We start from the raw sequence: 18,011 nt of genomic DNA, 5'->3' as shown, positions 1-18,011 counted from the left end.
CTCGTAGGAATGAATATTCCAAAATTATCTCAAGTAGAGCATCACTATTGGGAGAGGGGTATGACTTCTTCAGTTAAATATGACTCAATTTAGATGTGAAACATCTGACTAATTTGTTAAAAGTCATGATGTTAATCATAATTTATGCATCTTATACCCCCCTCCTTAGAATCATCTCAAAATTAAGATGATGAAAATATGTGTTTTTCATAATACGCAAAGCTAAATTTCTACCTGAGCAATAAAATAGCATAATTGAAGCAATTAAATTGAAGTTATTATCTTTATTAAATAAAAAAGTTACACTATGATTTTTATACACTGTTAAAAACAATGACTTTTTAAGTGTTTTAATGTTGACGTTATTACAGGCTCAATGACTATTTTTTTTATTTGTCTAAAGGCAGCAGTAGTTTCCATTTCTCTCTTACAATGTTATAGTAAAGCCTTAATTTAGTTTTAGGAAATAAATAATAGGGTATATTTTTCATATTTCTCTAACTCTATATACTGGAGAGGAATTTCAGAGCATGAGGAAGAAATAAATAAAAACATTTTAGATAGACAATTTATCCTTAGAATTTGGTTAAATTTGGCTTTTCCCTCATACTGTGTGCTCATCTCCACAGAAGTCAGTTAGTATATTAGTAGCCCTCAAAAGAGCTCAGTGAAAGATTATTACCTACTAGAGGCCCAGCGCACAAATTCATGGACAGGTGGGGTCCCTTGGCCTGGCTGGCGATTGAGGCCTATCGGGCTGTAGGAGGTTGGCCGGAGGGAGGGGCTGAGGGAGGTTGGCCGGCCAAGGGGAGGGGCCATGGGATGTTGGCTGGCTGCAGGAGATTGGCTGTGGGAGTGCACTGATGACCAGGGGGCAGCTCCTGTGCTGAGCATCTGCCCCCTGGTGGTCAGTGCACATCATAGCAACCGGTCAAGTTGTCATTCGGTCGCTTAGGCTTTTATATATATAGATAATAGTAAATAGCAAATTCTTGGGCAAGTGTGATCAAGAGCACAGGTGAAGACATTCAAAATATATTTTTAACATCTCTTTGATGTGGTATAAACTACAAATCAGAATGAACGCATTATGGCTATTTGGTGGCAGGGTGCCAGTGGGCATTAACAATGTAGTCGACACATCTACCCACACAGAAGTGTAGATTCATGGGAAAAATAAGTCTGGCAAAGCAGTGGGGGACAATAAAACACAGAAAAAAAAACCCATAAATTTGAGAACATTATATTTTTGTCTGAAAAGAGGGGTTCCCTGAAGCATGGACAATATTTATTTGTGGGCGCTTCTATTCTGGTAGCACAGGAGGGTTTTGTCCAGATTCTGGCCATTCATACATATCTGGCAGCATGGAGTCATATTCACTTCGCCATATTCTTTCTCTAACATACTTGGCCTTGTCCTCAGGTTCTGGGTATCGGAAAGCCATTTTATTAGCATACAGGTATTCTGTAACCTGAAAAGTAAATAAGATTATATAACAGAAATGACCAGCGAGGAATCTTATTTAGAAAAAAATGTAAATATCTAGGAAAATAATAAGAGACATGCCACATTTAGGTGAAGAAAACAACAGAATTATATTGAAAGACTTAAACCCCAAAAACCTTGAGTGGAGAGAGAGACTGAATGGGGATTTGTCAATACTGAAAGACTCAATTTTACCTATTTAATTTATAAATATGACATAGTTGTATACATAGTTGCAGGGTTTTCTTTAAACTCAAAGAACTGATATAAAAATTCATCCAAAAGAATAAACAGTTGAGAACAGACAATACTGAAAAACCATAATGTCAGAAAATATATAGTATCAAATAATATACTCTATACATATTATAATAATTAAAACAGTGCATAATGATAGATAAATATGGTTAGGAACAGATTCCTAGTAACAGATTAAAAAATTTTATACTAATAAAAGCAGTAGTCTTGATCAACTGGTGGTGAAACAACTGGTTACCTACTCAAAGAAAAAGTTTCTGTCTCACAACATACACTAAAATAAACCTGTGTGATTAAAAAGTTTCATGTTATTAGAAAACACAGGTAGATATTTATATAATTTTGGAGTGGGAGAAGGCATTAACACTCACAAAAGATGAGAAACAACCTATAAATTAACAGATAATTTCATGAAAAAGCTTTTGAAAAATGGTACATAAAACAATTCTAAGTTTAGAATAATGACAATGGACAACACCTGCACCACAGCAAACAGAAGGATCACTATCCTATATAATAAAGAGCTAATATGCTAATTAAACAAACAGCGGAATGACCATCCAGAAGACCTTCCGGACGAAGCTGGGGCTGCGAGAGCTGGCCGGGGCAGCTGGGACTGTGAGGGCTGAGCCCCTTGCCTGAATTTCATGCATCCGACCTTTAGTCCTTAACAAAGAGCTCTCATAAGTCAGTATCAGAAAGTGGAAAGAGCTGGGTGGCATGGCTCAATGGTGAGTGTAGACCTAAGAAGCAGGAGGTCATGATTTGATTCCCAGTCAGGGCAGGTGCCTGGGTTTTGGGCTTGATCCTCAGTGTGGGGCGTGCAGGAGGCAGCCGATCAATGATTCTCTCTCATCATTGATATTTCTATCTCTCTCTCTCTCTCTCTCTCCTCCTTCCTTCCTCTCTGAAATAAATAAAAATATATTTTTAAAAAAGGAAGAAAGACATATAACATACAAACAAGCACAGGCCATGAATAGGCAGTTCACAAAAAAGTATGATTGCTCAATAAACACAAAATATTCTTCAATCTAATAATAAAATAGTGCTTTAAATAAAAATAAGATAATTTTCATCTATTAAATATATAAGATTTAAAAATAATAATTCTAAGTATGGGCAAAGGTGTGGGAAAACAAATACACTCATATCTAATAGGTACTATGTAAATCAGTACTTTTTTCTGAAGAAATATTTGGCAATATGAATCAGTAGCCTTAGTGTGTTAACACTGTTCATCCTTATGATTAGAAATTTATCTCAAGGAAAAACAATCACAAATGCACATAAAGACTTATCTGAGGATGTTCACTACCATATTATTTCTACCAAAATGAAAAACACTTAAGTGTCCAAAGAGAAATGGTTAAACTAATTATGACATAATAACAAAAAGAGAATTATTATTGATTAACAAGGGGAAAGACTTATAATACATTAAGTGGGAAAAAGTGCAGTGACAACCCAATTATAAAAATAGGTACTGGTGACTGGGCATGTGTGTGCTTAAAAAGACTAGAAGGCAACAAACTCAAAATAACAATGTGGGTTATATTCTGGTAGAATATGGGCGAACTAAAATTTCTTCTTTGCACTAAATGTTTCAAACTTTTCTTTAATAAACTTGTGTTACTTACATAAGAAAGTTCTATTAAAATTTATGTGAAGAGGTATAAACTATTACTTACTTTAATAGCAATGTTAATGGAAACTTCCTGAATATTGGAAAAAGGGGGATAAAGTCTCCCTTGAGCTAGCTCTTTATCCGTCAATTGACTTGTCAGTGCCTAAAGAGAAAAAGAGAACTTTATGTTTGTTTGTTTAAATAACACAGACTAATAAAGACCTACTGAAACAGAAAGGGTTGAGGAGCAGAAATACAGATAATATAATTCTCCTATTTCTAGCAGGAATACACTTAAACTACTGCAGAAATTAAAACTGTTCACTACTAAACAATAAAGAAATAACCAGATTTAAAGACTTAATATATTCTACTTAACATACAGAGTTTAATTACAACAGCTACTATGAAAATAGACATTAATATTTGTATTAATGTGAGTTCTTCAAAACTCATACTGCCAAGTTTGGAATTGCAATTATTCCAAATAAATCTGTAATTGTCATTAAAAACTCACAAGGAGTTATATTTTATCTATGCTGTCACAATATGTTACTTTCAGATATATATAATACAGGTATAGATGTGTTATAAATACAAAAGGATTCATAGCTTACCATCACACATTTGAAAAATCATGCTAAAAATAATTTTATGCAAAAGTAGATGGGCAAATCAAAAGAGCAATGGGTGAGTAACTTCCTTTACATTCATAAGGCAGATTTAACCCCTTCTCTTTTCCTTTATGCTTTTAATCTTTATAATTTATCCTTTATAAAATAACTATACAATATTAAAAATAATTACCTTTGCAGCTTCTAGGAAAACATGGTCACTAATATGCCGGGTGTGACAGAGAATAACAGCTAAAGCCACTCCTAGAATACAGTTTAAACAGTTTATTTAGTAAGGTCACTTTTCAAATTGTGAAAGGAGCCAAATAAATTCCCAGATTTAAAGCAAGTGAATGGCAAGCCATCCCCACTCCGAATACCCTCTCCAAAAAAAACCCCAAGCAGCCAAGAAAATAAACACAAAAATCTGAGAGTTAAAATCCAATGATCGTTATTAACCACTATAATTCTTATTTACTAGAAAAAATATTTTAGAAAATATCAAATAGCTTTCCCCAATATTGTTTTTACATTTACCAAAATTACAAATGCATACAGTTTATCGACACTTTTTACAGTAAACACTATTCCCACACACCTCCAACCCTCTGTTTCTTGCTCTACAGAGACAACTACTTGCAATTCTTTTAGCTGATTGTTTCAATATTCATTTCTCACTCTTACACAGCTTGCTTAGAGTTCTGACTGACTTCTGAGTTTTAAATATCACTGCTTCCTTCCTGTGGGAAATAAGCAGTTAGCTTTCGGTCACATTCCCAGCCTTTTTTCTTCTTCCCATCATTTTGATTGAATGAACATTCAGTGTTTATTATGACTTCATAAATGCTATTCACAGCTGAGCTATCAACTAACACTGTATCATGACTTTTCCTCTTCTGTATAACTTTGTTTTCCCTAAAGTTACTATCCTATTTTTTTCTTGACTTTAGTGGTTTTTTGGAATTTGAAATAACTTCATGACAAAACATTCATTCACTTGTCTAATTTTCTTCTAATATTTCAGCTACCTCACGTAGTCTCTCATTTCATCCTCTAGAATAAATGTGATCTGGCTGCAATCCACTTCAGATATGGAGTTGTCATGCTGGAAAATCCCCCTATCATCGGGATTCCCTTTGCTTCTAAGTTGAGTTTATTTCCTAAATCCCACTTCTTCCTAGTTTTTGTTACTACCTCTTCCTGTTAGCATATGTTCTCCTGTAGTTTTCTGAAAAACAGTACGTGGGAGGTATATTTTTTGAAATCTTACATTCCTCAACCATCTTTTTCTTCTTTTCCTACTTTCCATTTTGATAGTTTGAGTTTAGAATTCTAGTTTAGAAATAAGCTTCCAGCATTATTGGTGATGATCCAGTGCCAATGTGATCCCAGGTACTTTTTCAGTGATTATTTTTAGTTCCTCTCTGGAGGTATGTAGGCTATGTTTGTGTGTGTGGCTAATGTTCTGTAATTTCATGATCTGCCCTGAGATGCATCATTTTCACTGAGGTGTTTGGCACACAGTGGGCAGGCCTTTCCTATCTGGAAACTTGAGTCTTTCCGTTTGGGGAAATGTTCATAAAGCTTTTGATAATGCCGTTCATAAAGCTTTTGATAATGCCCTTCTGCTCTCTTCCTGACATTTCTATTTCCTGCTATTGTACCTCGTGGACTATTCCTCTAATCCTCTCCTCTATTTCTATCTCTGTTCTTTGCTCTATTTCTAGGTGACTTCCTCAACTTTTTCATCTAATCCTTCTGCTACTAAAATTTTTTTTTTTAAATATATTTTATTGATTTTTTACAGAGAGGAAGGGAGAGGGATAGAGAGTCAGAAACATCGATGAGAGAGAAACATCGATCAGCTGCCTCCTGCACACTCCCCACTGGGGATGTGCCCGCAACCAAGGTACATGCCCTTGACCAGAATCGAACCCGGGACCCTTGAGTCCGCAGGCTGATGCTCTATCCACTGAGCCAAACCGGCCAGGGCATGCTACTAAAATTTTCATTTTCAAAACTTTATTTTTGTTTTATAACTTTAAAAAATAAGTCTTGTTTCAGAGATGCAATCATTTGTCTCCATGATAATATTGATAGTTTTTAATTTTCCTTCTTCCCACATAGGACTAGTAATCTTTTAAAATATATTTTTTATTGATTTCATAGAGAGGAAGGGAGAGGGAGAGAAATAGAAACATCAATGATGAGAATCACTGACTGGTTGCCTCCTGCATGCCCTGACTGGGGATAGAGCCCACAACCTGGGCATGTGCCCTGATCAGGAATTGAACCATGACCTCCGGGTTCATAGGTCGATGCTCAATCACTGAGCCACGCCAGCTGGGCAGTAATCTTTGACCGTATCTCATATGCAAGGGTTCGGAACTAAAAAATGATTGGTAGTTATGAACACAAGGATGGGGCTTGCCTACTCTGTCACTATTGAGTGATCTGGCTTTTAATCTCCCACTTTCTGGCACCTCTGTCCTCAACTATGTCTGTTGTCTCAAAATTTAGAAATTTTGTTTTAAACTATCCCAATAGAGTGGGGAGGACGGGAAGATCAGATGGTTAATAGCTTCCTTATTTTAATCCAGCCTCTGGAAAATATAGAAAATTTTAAAGAAGAGTAACTGGTCCATCTACATTTAATGCAATTATTTAAATGTCTGGGGCAAAAATGACTGTCTTCTTACACGGGTGGGACAAAAGTAGGTTTACAGTTGCTTATATGAAAAATAAGAAAATAATTAAATAATAATACAAGAATAAACTATGTTTTTCATACTCACAACTGTAATTGTTGAATTATTTATCTGTTAAATTACAACTGGAAACCTACTTTTGCCCACCCCTGTATGAATAAATACATTTTCAGAGGAAATAGAACAAGTTGGATCTGCTAAATTTCTTTTTTTAAAAAAATATATTTTGAGGAGACCAAGATGGCGGCGTAGGTAAACACCGGAGACCGCTGCCGCAAACAACCATTTCAAAAATACAACTAAAAGACTGAACGGACATCACCCAGAACCACAGGAAGGCTGGCTGAAGAGAGACTCTACAACTAGAAGGAAAGAGAACAGCAAATCGAGGCTCAGAGGCGGCGCAGTGTGGAAAATACAAAGGTACCGAGGTGCGCGCGCAAAGCGGGCTGGTGGCTGAGGGCGCGGTTGTCGTTTTCTGTCGGGAGTGAGTCTCAGACTCTGGGCTCCAGATCCGGGCGAGTCTCTAGGGACCCAGACTCAAACGGGAGAAGCGGGATTATCCGACATCAGTTGGAACCTGAGGGCAGCTTTCTCTCCGAAGTTTGCAGCGGCTGCCGGGGTTCTGAGAAGCAGAGCCTCTGGGAACGGGACTGAGCGTGGCCATAACTGCTCCCTCCGCCCGCCCTGTTGATCCCGCCCCGCCCAAACCCTGTGCACAGCCATTTGCCGATCGCCTCAGGCAAAGGCTGGATTAGCGCCTCCCTAGAAGGCAGACGTTTTCCATACAGCTGATTCCTATAGCCAGTCGGCCTGGTGGTCAAACCCCTCTAGTGTTAACTACAACAATTAAGGCTTGGCTAGAACAAGACTGCGCACAGAGACCACAAGGGGGTGCACCAAGAAAGCATAAAAGATGCGGAGACAAAAAAACATGACAGAAATGGAGGATATGGAGCTAAGAATCGCAATTTTGAGGGCTTGCCATAAATTTGTGCAGAACCTCACGAAAACTAATGAGACCCTCGATGCTACGATAAAGAAATTAGAAAGTAAGCATACACGGACTGAAATAAAGAATATTATACCCAATAGCAGACCAGAGGAGCACAATAATCAAACAAAAGATTCGACAAAAAACACCCAATTGGAAAAGCAAAATGAAAAAAGAATCCGAAAGTGTGAAGATAGTGTAAGGAGCCTCTGGGACAGCTTTAAGCGGTCTAATATCAGAATTATTGGAGTGCCAGAAGATGAGAGACAGCAAGATATTGAAAACCTATTTCAAGAAATAATGGCAGAAAACTTCCCCCATCTGGAGAAAGAAATGGACTTACAGGTCCAAGAAGCGCAGAGAACCCCAAACAAAAGGAATCCAAAGAGGACCACACCAAGACACATCATCATTAAAATGCCAAGAGCAAAAGACAAAGAGAAAATCTTAAAAGCAGCAAGAGAAAGAGGCTCAATTACCTACAAGGGAATACCCATACGACTGTCAGCTGATTTCTCAACAGAAACTTTGCAGGCCAGAAGGGAATGGCAAGAAATATTCAAAGTGCTGAATACCAAGAACCTACAACCAAGATTACTTTATCCAGCAAAGCTATCTTTCAGAATTGAAGGTCAGATAAAGAGCTTCACAGATAAGGAAAAGCTAAAGGAGTTCATCACCGCCAAACCAGTATTATATGAAATGCTGAAAGGTATCCTTTAAGAAGAGGAAGAAGAAGAAAAAGGTAAAGATACAAATTATGAACAACAAACATGCATCTATCAACAAATGAATCTAAGAATCAAGTGAATAAATAACCTGATGTACAGAATGAACTGGTGATTATAATAGAATCAGGGACATAGAAAGGGAATAGACTGACTATTCTTGGGGGGAAAAGGGGTGTGGGAGATGCGGGAAGTGACTGGACAAAAATCATGCACCTATGGATGAACACAGTGGGTGGGGAGTGAGGGTGGAGGGTGGGGTGGGAGCTGGAAGGAGGGGAGTTATGGGGGGAAAAAAGAGGAACAATTGTAATAATCTGAACAATAAAGATTTAATTAAAAAATATATATATATATATTTTATTGATTTTTTACAGAGAGGAAGGGAGAGGGATAGAGAGCCAGAAACAACGATGAGAGAGAAATATTGATCAGCTGCCTCCTGCACACTCCCCACATGGGATGTGCCCGCAACCAAGGTACATGCCCTTGACTGGAATCGAACCCGGGACCCTTGAGTCTGCAGGCCGATGCTCTATCCACTGAGCCAAACCAGTTCTGGCCTGCTAAATTTCTTGAGTTTCCCTGTGCATTCATACCAAAATCCTGTAAATTCCATCGTTCATTTTAATCTTAAACTCTAAAGAATTTCATTAATGATTACTCTGAAACATACATGATGGTGACATTTACCTGGGAAAATATATGCATTGTTGCCTTGGCCTGGCGTGAACACTCGCCCATCACTTAGTTTCACCGGCTCGAATGGACTGCCACTGGCAAACAAACACCTTCCCTGCGAAGAAATGAAATGGCCTTGATTCTGTTACTTGATGTGGCTTAGAAAATCGAGGTAATCTCAAACAAGATTAAATCCTATAGGAAAGCAGACCAACATATTATTTGCAAACAGGAATAATTTACTATATAACATAATCCTGTCACTTAATTTTTATTGGAATAAAGTTTGTTTTATGCATACATTCTAAAGTTGAAAAATGCCCATTAATCATTTTTCAAAAACCTTACACCTTCCATTTCCTTTGAAAATTTTTAAAGATGTAGATGGCCAATAAATACCATCCTAAAATATTAAAGATTGATGTAAACATCTGTGAATGAAGGGGAAAACATCAAAAATTAAACTGCTACCATTTACTGTACATCTGCTGTCTCAGTACCAGGGGCTCTCTGTGTTAACTCAGTGAACTTAGCCTGCATGAAAACCTTAGAGGTTGTCACTATCTTGATTTCACTGATAAAATAAAATGAGAAAACTAAGGCTTAGATATTCCCAAGTACTCTGTAAAACAAGCTTGTCAAACTTGCGGCCCGCAGACCGCATGTGGCCCACAACGAATATTTTTGCGGCCCAGCCAATATAATGATACGTAAGAAATTTTGATAAAAATGTTGTAACTGAAGTTTTACAATATCCTGTTATACATAATTATTAATAACGAACTACAACGTTCTCTAATGACTGATGACTATAATCATGTTGCATTCATTTCCCTTACGCGCCTTATGTGCAGGCGCACCATTCTCTCCACTAAAACTAGCAGCGAATATTTTAGCAGCCGATCATCACATCATTAGTCTTGGATTGACTTGTTTGGTGTGTGCAACAGGAAATATATCACTTTCAGAACAAGAAAAATAGGTTTATTTGAGTTACGCTTATTAATTTGTGTAATTATTCAGTGTCTGATAAGTTAATGTTCAAGAAAAAATATTAAATTTTATTAAAATGTTCTATTATTTTATGTTAACAATTACTCATTTATTTCAGCCCTTTGTATTCAGCATGTCTCTATAGAAATAAGCCGATGTTTCTAAGAAAATTGAAGCTTTTGTTTTTTTGCGGTCCACATAAACTTAAACCTTGTTTATTTGGCCCGTGTTAGCCTTTGAGTTTGACAAGCTTGCTGTAAAAGGTCAACTGGAATCCAGATATTTAAAACTCTGAAGCCCACGGTCTCTTTCTGTTATGCCATAATGCCCCCTAGCGAGGCAGTTTAGAAAAGAGGCATCGATACAACCACACTATCAATCCCAGAAAAAAATGGCATGTTGCCTTGTTAAAAAAAAGTCTCCAAATTTGTCGTAGTCATCCAGCCTAGTACTATGCTCTATAATAGCACATAACAAATGTTACTGGTACATTCTGTATTTCTAAGAGAAGTAAATGCCTGTGAAATTGAAAAATATCTGAACATTAATTTATAAAATGAAGTCCTTTATGTATAAAATCCCTCAACAAATACTACCACCCCCACCTTTCCCTGGAAAAAAAATAAGACAAAGAGCAAGAAGAAAACAATGGTTCTCTAGCAGGATAACCTATCCTGCAATAATCAAGGCATAACATATATATGTCCTGTTTTAAACAGCTCCTTGGATTAAGTTAAAAAGTGATTTACAGAAAACTGAACTATGTCCACATGGTAGGATGGACAAACTGCCACGAATACTTGAACATTCAAAAGAATTATGTCTAATAACCTAAAATCCCAATTGTAACAAGAGTGTAATATCCAAGTGTTATTCTTTGAAGTAGAGCAGATCTTTGGCATTAGTGGTTTAAACACTCAAGAATTTGACCTGAAGGTCCATGAAGTACAGTAATTACTACTTTTACAAGATATACTTTCAATTTCAAAAATGATACAAGGTTTATGGTAAGTGTTGAAGCAAGTCAGCGACAGGCTTAGTGGTAGGCTTGGGTGACTAGCTTGGACCTACAACTACCTACAACATTTTCTACAGATAGCTCTTATCATTCTCAACCTATTTTAGGCATAACTACGTGTAACAAAAGTTGTGTTTGTTTGAACATTAACATTAGTTCCTAGCTAATGCCATACATGTTACCATAATAATAATAATTTATACTAATAATAGAGGAATATGCAAATTGTCTGGGACACTGTCACAGTAACAGTAATGACCAAAAGCAGGCTGCGTGGGGCGACCAGGCTGGCAGGGGGGGTTAATGAGGGATGACCAAACAACTGAACAGCAGGCTGCATGGGGTGACCAGATCGGCAAGGGGGGCAGTTGGGGGTGACCAGGCAGGCAGGGGGGCAGTTGGGGGCGACCAGGCCAGCAGGGGGGCAGTTAGGGACAATCAGGCTGGCAAGCAGAGGTGGTTAGGGGTGATCAGGCTGGCAGGGGGAGCAGTTAGGGGCGATAAGGCAGGCAGGTAGGTGAGCAGTTAGGAGCCAGCAGTCCCAGGGATTGGGCCTAAACCTGCAGTCGGACATCCCCCGAGGGGGTCCCGGATTGGAGAGGGTGCAGCCTGGGCTGAGGGGACCCCCCTCTCATGTACTAATTTGGTGCACCAAGCCTCTAGTCTATATATATATAAAAAGCCTGTGGCCGTAATGCCCAAAGATCGGTCACCAGGAGGTGCATGGAGCACCTCTCGTTCCCGCGGCCCACAGGCTCCGGCCCACAGGCTCCAATCGCAGCAAGGTGGTGGTGGGGGGGGGGGGGACAGCCGCGGTGAAGAGGGCGAGGGGGATGGGCGCCGGGCAGGTGGGGGCAGGGAGTGTGGCATGGGTCCCCAGGTGGTGAGCGGAGGTGCTCCTGCTGTGGGGGCGGGGCGGGGGCATACGTGGTTGGCAGTGCGCGGGGGGAAGGGCGCAAGCTGGGAGAGGAATTGAGGCAGAAGGTAAAAGCTGTTACTAAGGGAAAGAGCCAAACAGTTCAGAGCAGCCAATGGCTCAGACACTCAACACTGGGGAGAGAGAAATGGGGACTAGCAAGGCACAAATGAGCTCTCGAGGCCCATGGTGGTGGCGGTGGCAGGGTCTGGGGTCCTGCCAGTGCAGCAGGTCTGGGGTCCTGCCAGCACGTGCAGCGGAGGGAGTCTGGGTCCCACGGTGCGAGGAGGTCTGGGTCCAGTGGCACAGGGGTCTGGGTCTTGCGCGATTTCGCGCGCTGGGCCTCTAGTGTGTATAATAATAAATATTATGGGGGCACTATTAATTTCAATAGCTCCATAAAGTAGATTATACAATATAGTTCTTTATGGGGAATGTGTTACATTCACATGATACCAGTAAATCTGGAGATTTAGAAAGATCTTGGGAATGTTCTCTAGAATGGTGAGATTCTACAGCAGTTCATCTTTTCCAAACCATCTGTTCTTCCCCCGTCATATTCCACCTATTGCTTAAGTGTGGCCAGATCTTAATGGTAACAGTACTGTCACATTCTGAGGCCCAAGCTGGCCTATTCTCTGTTCTACAAGAAACCGCTGCTTTCTCACTAAGCATCGAGGGTGTTAGAGTAACACTAAGACATCTCTCCACTAAAAACAAAGGAACTAAAAATTTAAGAGGTGACTGCAAATACATAAATATGTCATTATTTTATGTAACAATAAGAAATTATATAAAATTAAACTATAATGAAATTCTTTTTAAAAAATCATTTAAAAAAAAGAGATAGCAGTTTCAAAGTTATAAAAATTGTGAAAAATGTTCTATCTCATCTGGCTGGTGGGTGAGCATAGATCTATGAACCAGGAGGTTATAGTTCAATTCCCGGTCAGGGCAACATGGCCGAGTTGCAGGCTCATGGGTACGTGCAGAAGGCAGCTGATCAATGATTCGCTCTCAATGATGTTTTTATCTCTCTCTCCTTCTCCCTTCCTCTCTGAAATCAATAAAAATATATTTAAAAAAATGTAAAACAGCACAAATGGCATAAAGGTATTAAAAAATAGAATTATGAGGTAATTACTTTCCAGAATTGTTACAAGCAATAATTAATACCAGAATTTGATGATCCATGGACAAATGTTGTAATCTCCAGAGTAACCATGAAAATTATGCAAGAATGTATAACCAACAGGCTAACAGAGGGAAAATAAGACATAACTAATTCATTAAATTATTATTGATTAATACCTCTGTAAGTGTATATGCTTCTTCAGCTGTACACTCAGCCATTGCTGTAGGATTACTTAATGCAAAGATTATAGGCCTTTCGTTGATATCAGCCATGGTTTTGATTACACCAGGAGTGAAAAGTCGGCCAGCTCCTGCAACTCCTGAAATAAATAAGGGGAAAAACAGCCAACTTCATTACAAGTAAAATAAAGCAATTCTTTTTTTAAAAAAAATATTTTCATTGATTTGAAAGAGAGAAAGGGAGAGGGAGAGAAAGAAACATGAGTGATGAGAGAGAATCACTGATTGGCTGCCTCCTGCATGCCCCACACTGGGGATGAACCCACAACCCGGGCACATGGCCTGACCGGGAATCGAACAGTGACCTCCCAGTTCATAGGTCGATGCTCAACTGCTAAGCCACACTGGCTGGGCTAAAAGCAATTCTTATAAACAGCATTTCTACAACAGGTTTAACATAACAAAAGCGTAGGTGAACTCTATTACAAAGATGGATTTTGCACTGCTGAAATAATGTTATATGAACATAATTTCAAATGTGAAAAGAAAAACAATAAAATGCTAAGTTTTCACTTAAAATATTTATTGTCCCCCACCCCAGACATAGTAAATTGTGGGGGGTAAGGAGGAGAAGAGTATAAGATTATCTATATCACTATGTCTAATTAAAATTGCTACAACATGGATGAATCTTGAGGATATTATGCTAAGTGAAATAAACCAGTCACAAAAAGACATACTATATGATTTCACTTATATGAGTTCTAATCAATGAAGAAGCTAAAAAGATGTACTTTTCCTGATCATAGACACTTACTGTTTGTGACTATTTTGCTATTTGGCATTCAATAGGGCTTGTACATGAAACAGATACAATTAAAAGAAAATGATAGATTAAAAATCTTATAGCTACATTGGAAAGAAAATAGCTCCCCTTTTAAAGACTGTTACATTTTCTGCTGTGAACTTAATGCCATGTTGTCATAGTCTCATGTCAGCTATGCAATACCTGACTCAAAAGGTACCAAACACTTTCAGCTTTGTTGCCAATGAAAATCTTGGACTCTGCATAGGATGTTCCTGGGACAGTGTGTCAAATGACCTTGGTCTTTTTAGGTTTTGAGCCCAACAGTCATACCAACTCTAAAAATAAAATGTGATAAATCCCACAGCTTCTACACTTAAAAATACAAGCAATATACATTAACTGAACTTTCACTGCACTCTGTAATAAAAAAGCTATTATGAAAAATATCCTATATGCTGAAAGCTAGTTAAAATCTACCATTTCTTTTTTAGTAATCCTGATGTAAGTTATGATTGGCAAGATACAGTAAAGTAAGAGAATAATCTGCAACTTTACTTACCAATTATAGCTGAAGGTTTAAGTATCTTTACTGCATCTTCAAAAGTACCAGGTATACTCTCTGGGGCTGAGTGAGCAAATGATTCCTGATGACTGTCTATTTTAGCTTCCCGCCCCTGAATTATTACATAAAAATACAGTATTTTGGTAAATGCTTATTGAGGATTAAGTGAAAAGACATCATTGAGTCACATATTGTTTCTACAATAGGAATGTATTTTCATTTACTTTTCTCTTCAATCCTTATCTTCTAATTCTATCTTCATAGTGTCTATAAACCCCAATATAAAACATAAATCAACCTTATAACCAGAAACTGTAATCCCTCTCAAAAACTCATTTACTCTGTGAAGTCCTCCTAAATTCAATATGGTACAAGTCCTACAATCCCTTTTCTGGGCTAGATGCAGTTTGGAAATCAGAATTTTTCATATTTTAGAAATATATTATGGCAATATGTAAAATATTACAAATGCCTCCCAATGGGTACTACACAACTGAACAAAATTTATGACCAGTGTGGTTTTGCAGGTTCGATTCCCAGTCAAGGGCACATACATGGATTGCAGGTTCGATCCCCACCCCTGGCTGGGGCAGTGTGGGAGACAACCAATCCATGTGTCTCTCTCACATCGATGTTTCGCTCTGTCGCTCCTTCCCCGGCTCCCTTCCTTCTACTCCCTCTAAAAGTCAATGGAAAAAATACCCTCACTCCTTGGGTGAGGATTAAAAAAGAAAAGTCACACCAACACAAAAGGTGAAGACTACAAATGACCTCTCTGGTTTTGTTACCAGAGACGTTCAGGTCAGTCAGATGCGTCACTAACTGGATGCAGAACTTTTAGAATTACAGAATTGTACCTGGACCCCCAAGACTTCAGAAACAAGAGGAACAGAGACTTCTGGCTCAACTTGGTTGACTGAAGAAACGTGCTTTCCTCCCCAAGTCCCCAGTCAAAACGCTTAGGAGTGTCAAATTCTTAGTGTCACAAAGCCAGGAGAGGCACCAGTGACAAAGGAAAACAATGAAACGTTTCTCAATGATTTAAAGCTGGCAAAACATGGATGAAAATTTAACCAGGCTGAGAAATCCACACCTTGACTTTGGCAAAAGAGAAGACATCCCCTGCAAATGTTTCCATCAGAGCTCCAGAATAACCCAGATAAAAACCAGCAGGGCTGGGAAAATCTGCACAGCACCACTGGCTGGCTGGGAAGTGAACTAAAGGACTAAGATACAGCCTCACCAGGTGGAGGCTCTCAGAATAATGGCTTCGTATGCTATGTTTGTCTCCAAGAGAAACACAGCTCTCCACTACGATGGTTCAACAGGGCAGTCTCAAAAAGGAGGGCAGCATTAGGGACACCAGGAGAGACTGGAAGCCTAAAATCATTAGGCCAAGCTACTTAGACTAAAAGGAAAATACACTCAGAAGCTGCAGATGAACAGGGAGGGGCTTCTCACTGTGCTAACCAATACTATATGCATTCTAGAGCTGACTTATCCTATATAATAAAAGCCTAATATGCTAAGTATCTAGTTGACCACTTGGCCATTCAACCAATCAAAACGTAATATGCTAATGATATGCTAAGGCCACTCAACCACTCAGTATGATGTGCACTGATCACCAGATGCTCCAACCAGTAGGTTAGCTTGCTGCTGGGATCCAGCCAATTGGGACTGAGCAAGATGGGCCAGACATGCCCTGGAGCCCTCCTGCGGTCCCTCCTTGGCTGGTCAACCTCCCCTGTCCCTCCCCGGCCCCGATCATGCACCAGTGGGGTCCCTCAGCCTGAACTGTACCCTCTCGAAATCCGGGACCCCTCAGGTGATGTTAGAGAGCTGGTTTCAGCCCGATCCCGCAGGCCAGGCTGAGGGACCCCACTGGTGCACAAATTCGTGCACTGGGACTCTAGTCTATATATAAGGGCTAACATGCCAAGTGTCTGTCCAGGTAATGATGTCACGGAGCAATGCTCAGCTTCCTCTCCCTAGCGACTAGCCTCTTTGCAGTTTCTTTAGCCCAGGAACATGACTTGCTTTATAGCCAGATGCAAACATTTCACACTTTAACCAAATGCCTGTGAGGAGTTTTCCCATGCCTCATCTCATTTGATCCTCACAGAAGTCCTGGAGTAGGTAGAGAGGAGACTTGGTGGAATCCTATTTTCATTAGCCAGAAAATGGAGATTTAGAAAGTTTACAAACCTGACCTGACTGAAAAGAAGAAATGGTGGACCTTGAAAATGACTTTAGGTTTTTTCACTGTGCAGAATATAGTCAAACACTGCTGCAGCTAAATATTTTACCCTTTGTTCTCCCTGCATGATCTACAATAACAATCTGCTTCGTGTTGATATTTACTGCTGTGCTGCTGACAATTACCTGAAAGAGAAGTTGGGGTGCTTCACTGGGCTGGAAAAAGTTTAGCTACATCAGAAAGCAGGTCTAATTAAGCAAGTTTATTCTATATCTATAAAAGGCTAAAAGTTGACTTGCACATGCGAGATACACATAAAGTTCCCGCTGGTGCCAATTGCACTCCTCGGTTTGATCTGTCATTGTCAATCGTGAATTTGGTTGACACTTCTATTATAGAGAAAGGATGAATAGCAATACTAAAATATTCTTCTAATTAATTTCCTTTCAACAAGGGCCACTAGTTACAAATATGATAAAGAATCACATTTGTAAAAACCAATATCACAAAAAGAAACACCCATCTACTGTGTACCAGTAAAACTACATATCCTCCCAATAGCTTTCCAAAAGTATGTCTTATAATCCTTGCATCTAATATACAAGTTAATACAGCAGTTATAGTTTACTTGAGAGGGAACTTAGTTGAATGGTTAAGGGCACAGGCTTCATAGGCTACTTGGGTATGAATCCTAACTCTATCACTTATAAGCTGATGTCCTTGAAAAAGTCACCTGACCTTTCTAACCCTCAGTTTCCTCATTTGTAAAATTCCATAGGTTTGTGTGTTTTTTGTTTTGTTAATTCTCACTGGAGGATATTTTTCCATTGATTTCTAGAGAGACAGGGAGGGGGAGAGACAGAGATAAACATCGGTGTGAGAGAGACGCATCGATTGGTTGCCACTCACACACACCCTGAAGAAGGCCAGGAATCAAGCTTGCAACCGAGGTACATGCCCTTGACTGAAAAAAAAGCCAGGGATCCTTCAGTCCGTGGGCCAATGCTTTATCCACTGAACCAAACTGGCTAGGGCAGTGTTGTTGTTTTTGTTTGTTTTTATTTTTTTATTATTATTTTTTAATATTTTATTGATTTTTTACAG

The 18,011-nt window shown here is 39.0% G+C and overlaps 1 protein-coding gene across 1 annotated transcript in view; it reads right to left on the bottom strand.

The window, feature by feature from the left end:
- Positions 1–1,227: 1,227 nt before the first annotated feature.
- ME2 (malic enzyme 2) overlaps positions 1,228–18,011 on the bottom strand; it is a 50,767-nt gene continuing 33,983 nt past the window's right edge. The window contains exons 11-16 of the mRNA XM_070421164.1: positions 14,705–14,819; positions 13,335–13,477; positions 9,109–9,211; positions 4,179–4,249; positions 3,436–3,534; positions 1,228–1,472 (exon numbers count right to left, since the gene is read on the bottom strand). Of these exons, the coding sequence (XP_070277265.1) occupies positions 1,305–1,472; positions 3,436–3,534; positions 4,179–4,249; positions 9,109–9,211; positions 13,335–13,477; positions 14,705–14,819 (699 nt within the window). The 3' untranslated portion in view covers positions 1,228–1,304. The remainder of the gene's footprint in view (positions 1,473–3,435; positions 3,535–4,178; positions 4,250–9,108; positions 9,212–13,334; positions 13,478–14,704; positions 14,820–18,011) is intronic.

Source organism: Myotis yumanensis, unplaced genomic scaffold, assembly GCF_028538775.1.
Source record: "Myotis yumanensis isolate MYYU_CA2020_CCGP unplaced genomic scaffold, mMyoYum1.0.hap1 SCAF_7, whole genome shotgun sequence".
Classification (NCBI taxonomy): Eukaryota; Metazoa; Chordata; class Mammalia; order Chiroptera; family Vespertilionidae; genus Myotis; species Myotis yumanensis.
The sequence above is the reverse complement of the archived record's forward strand: the minus strand, read 5'-3'. Positions and strand labels throughout refer to the sequence as shown.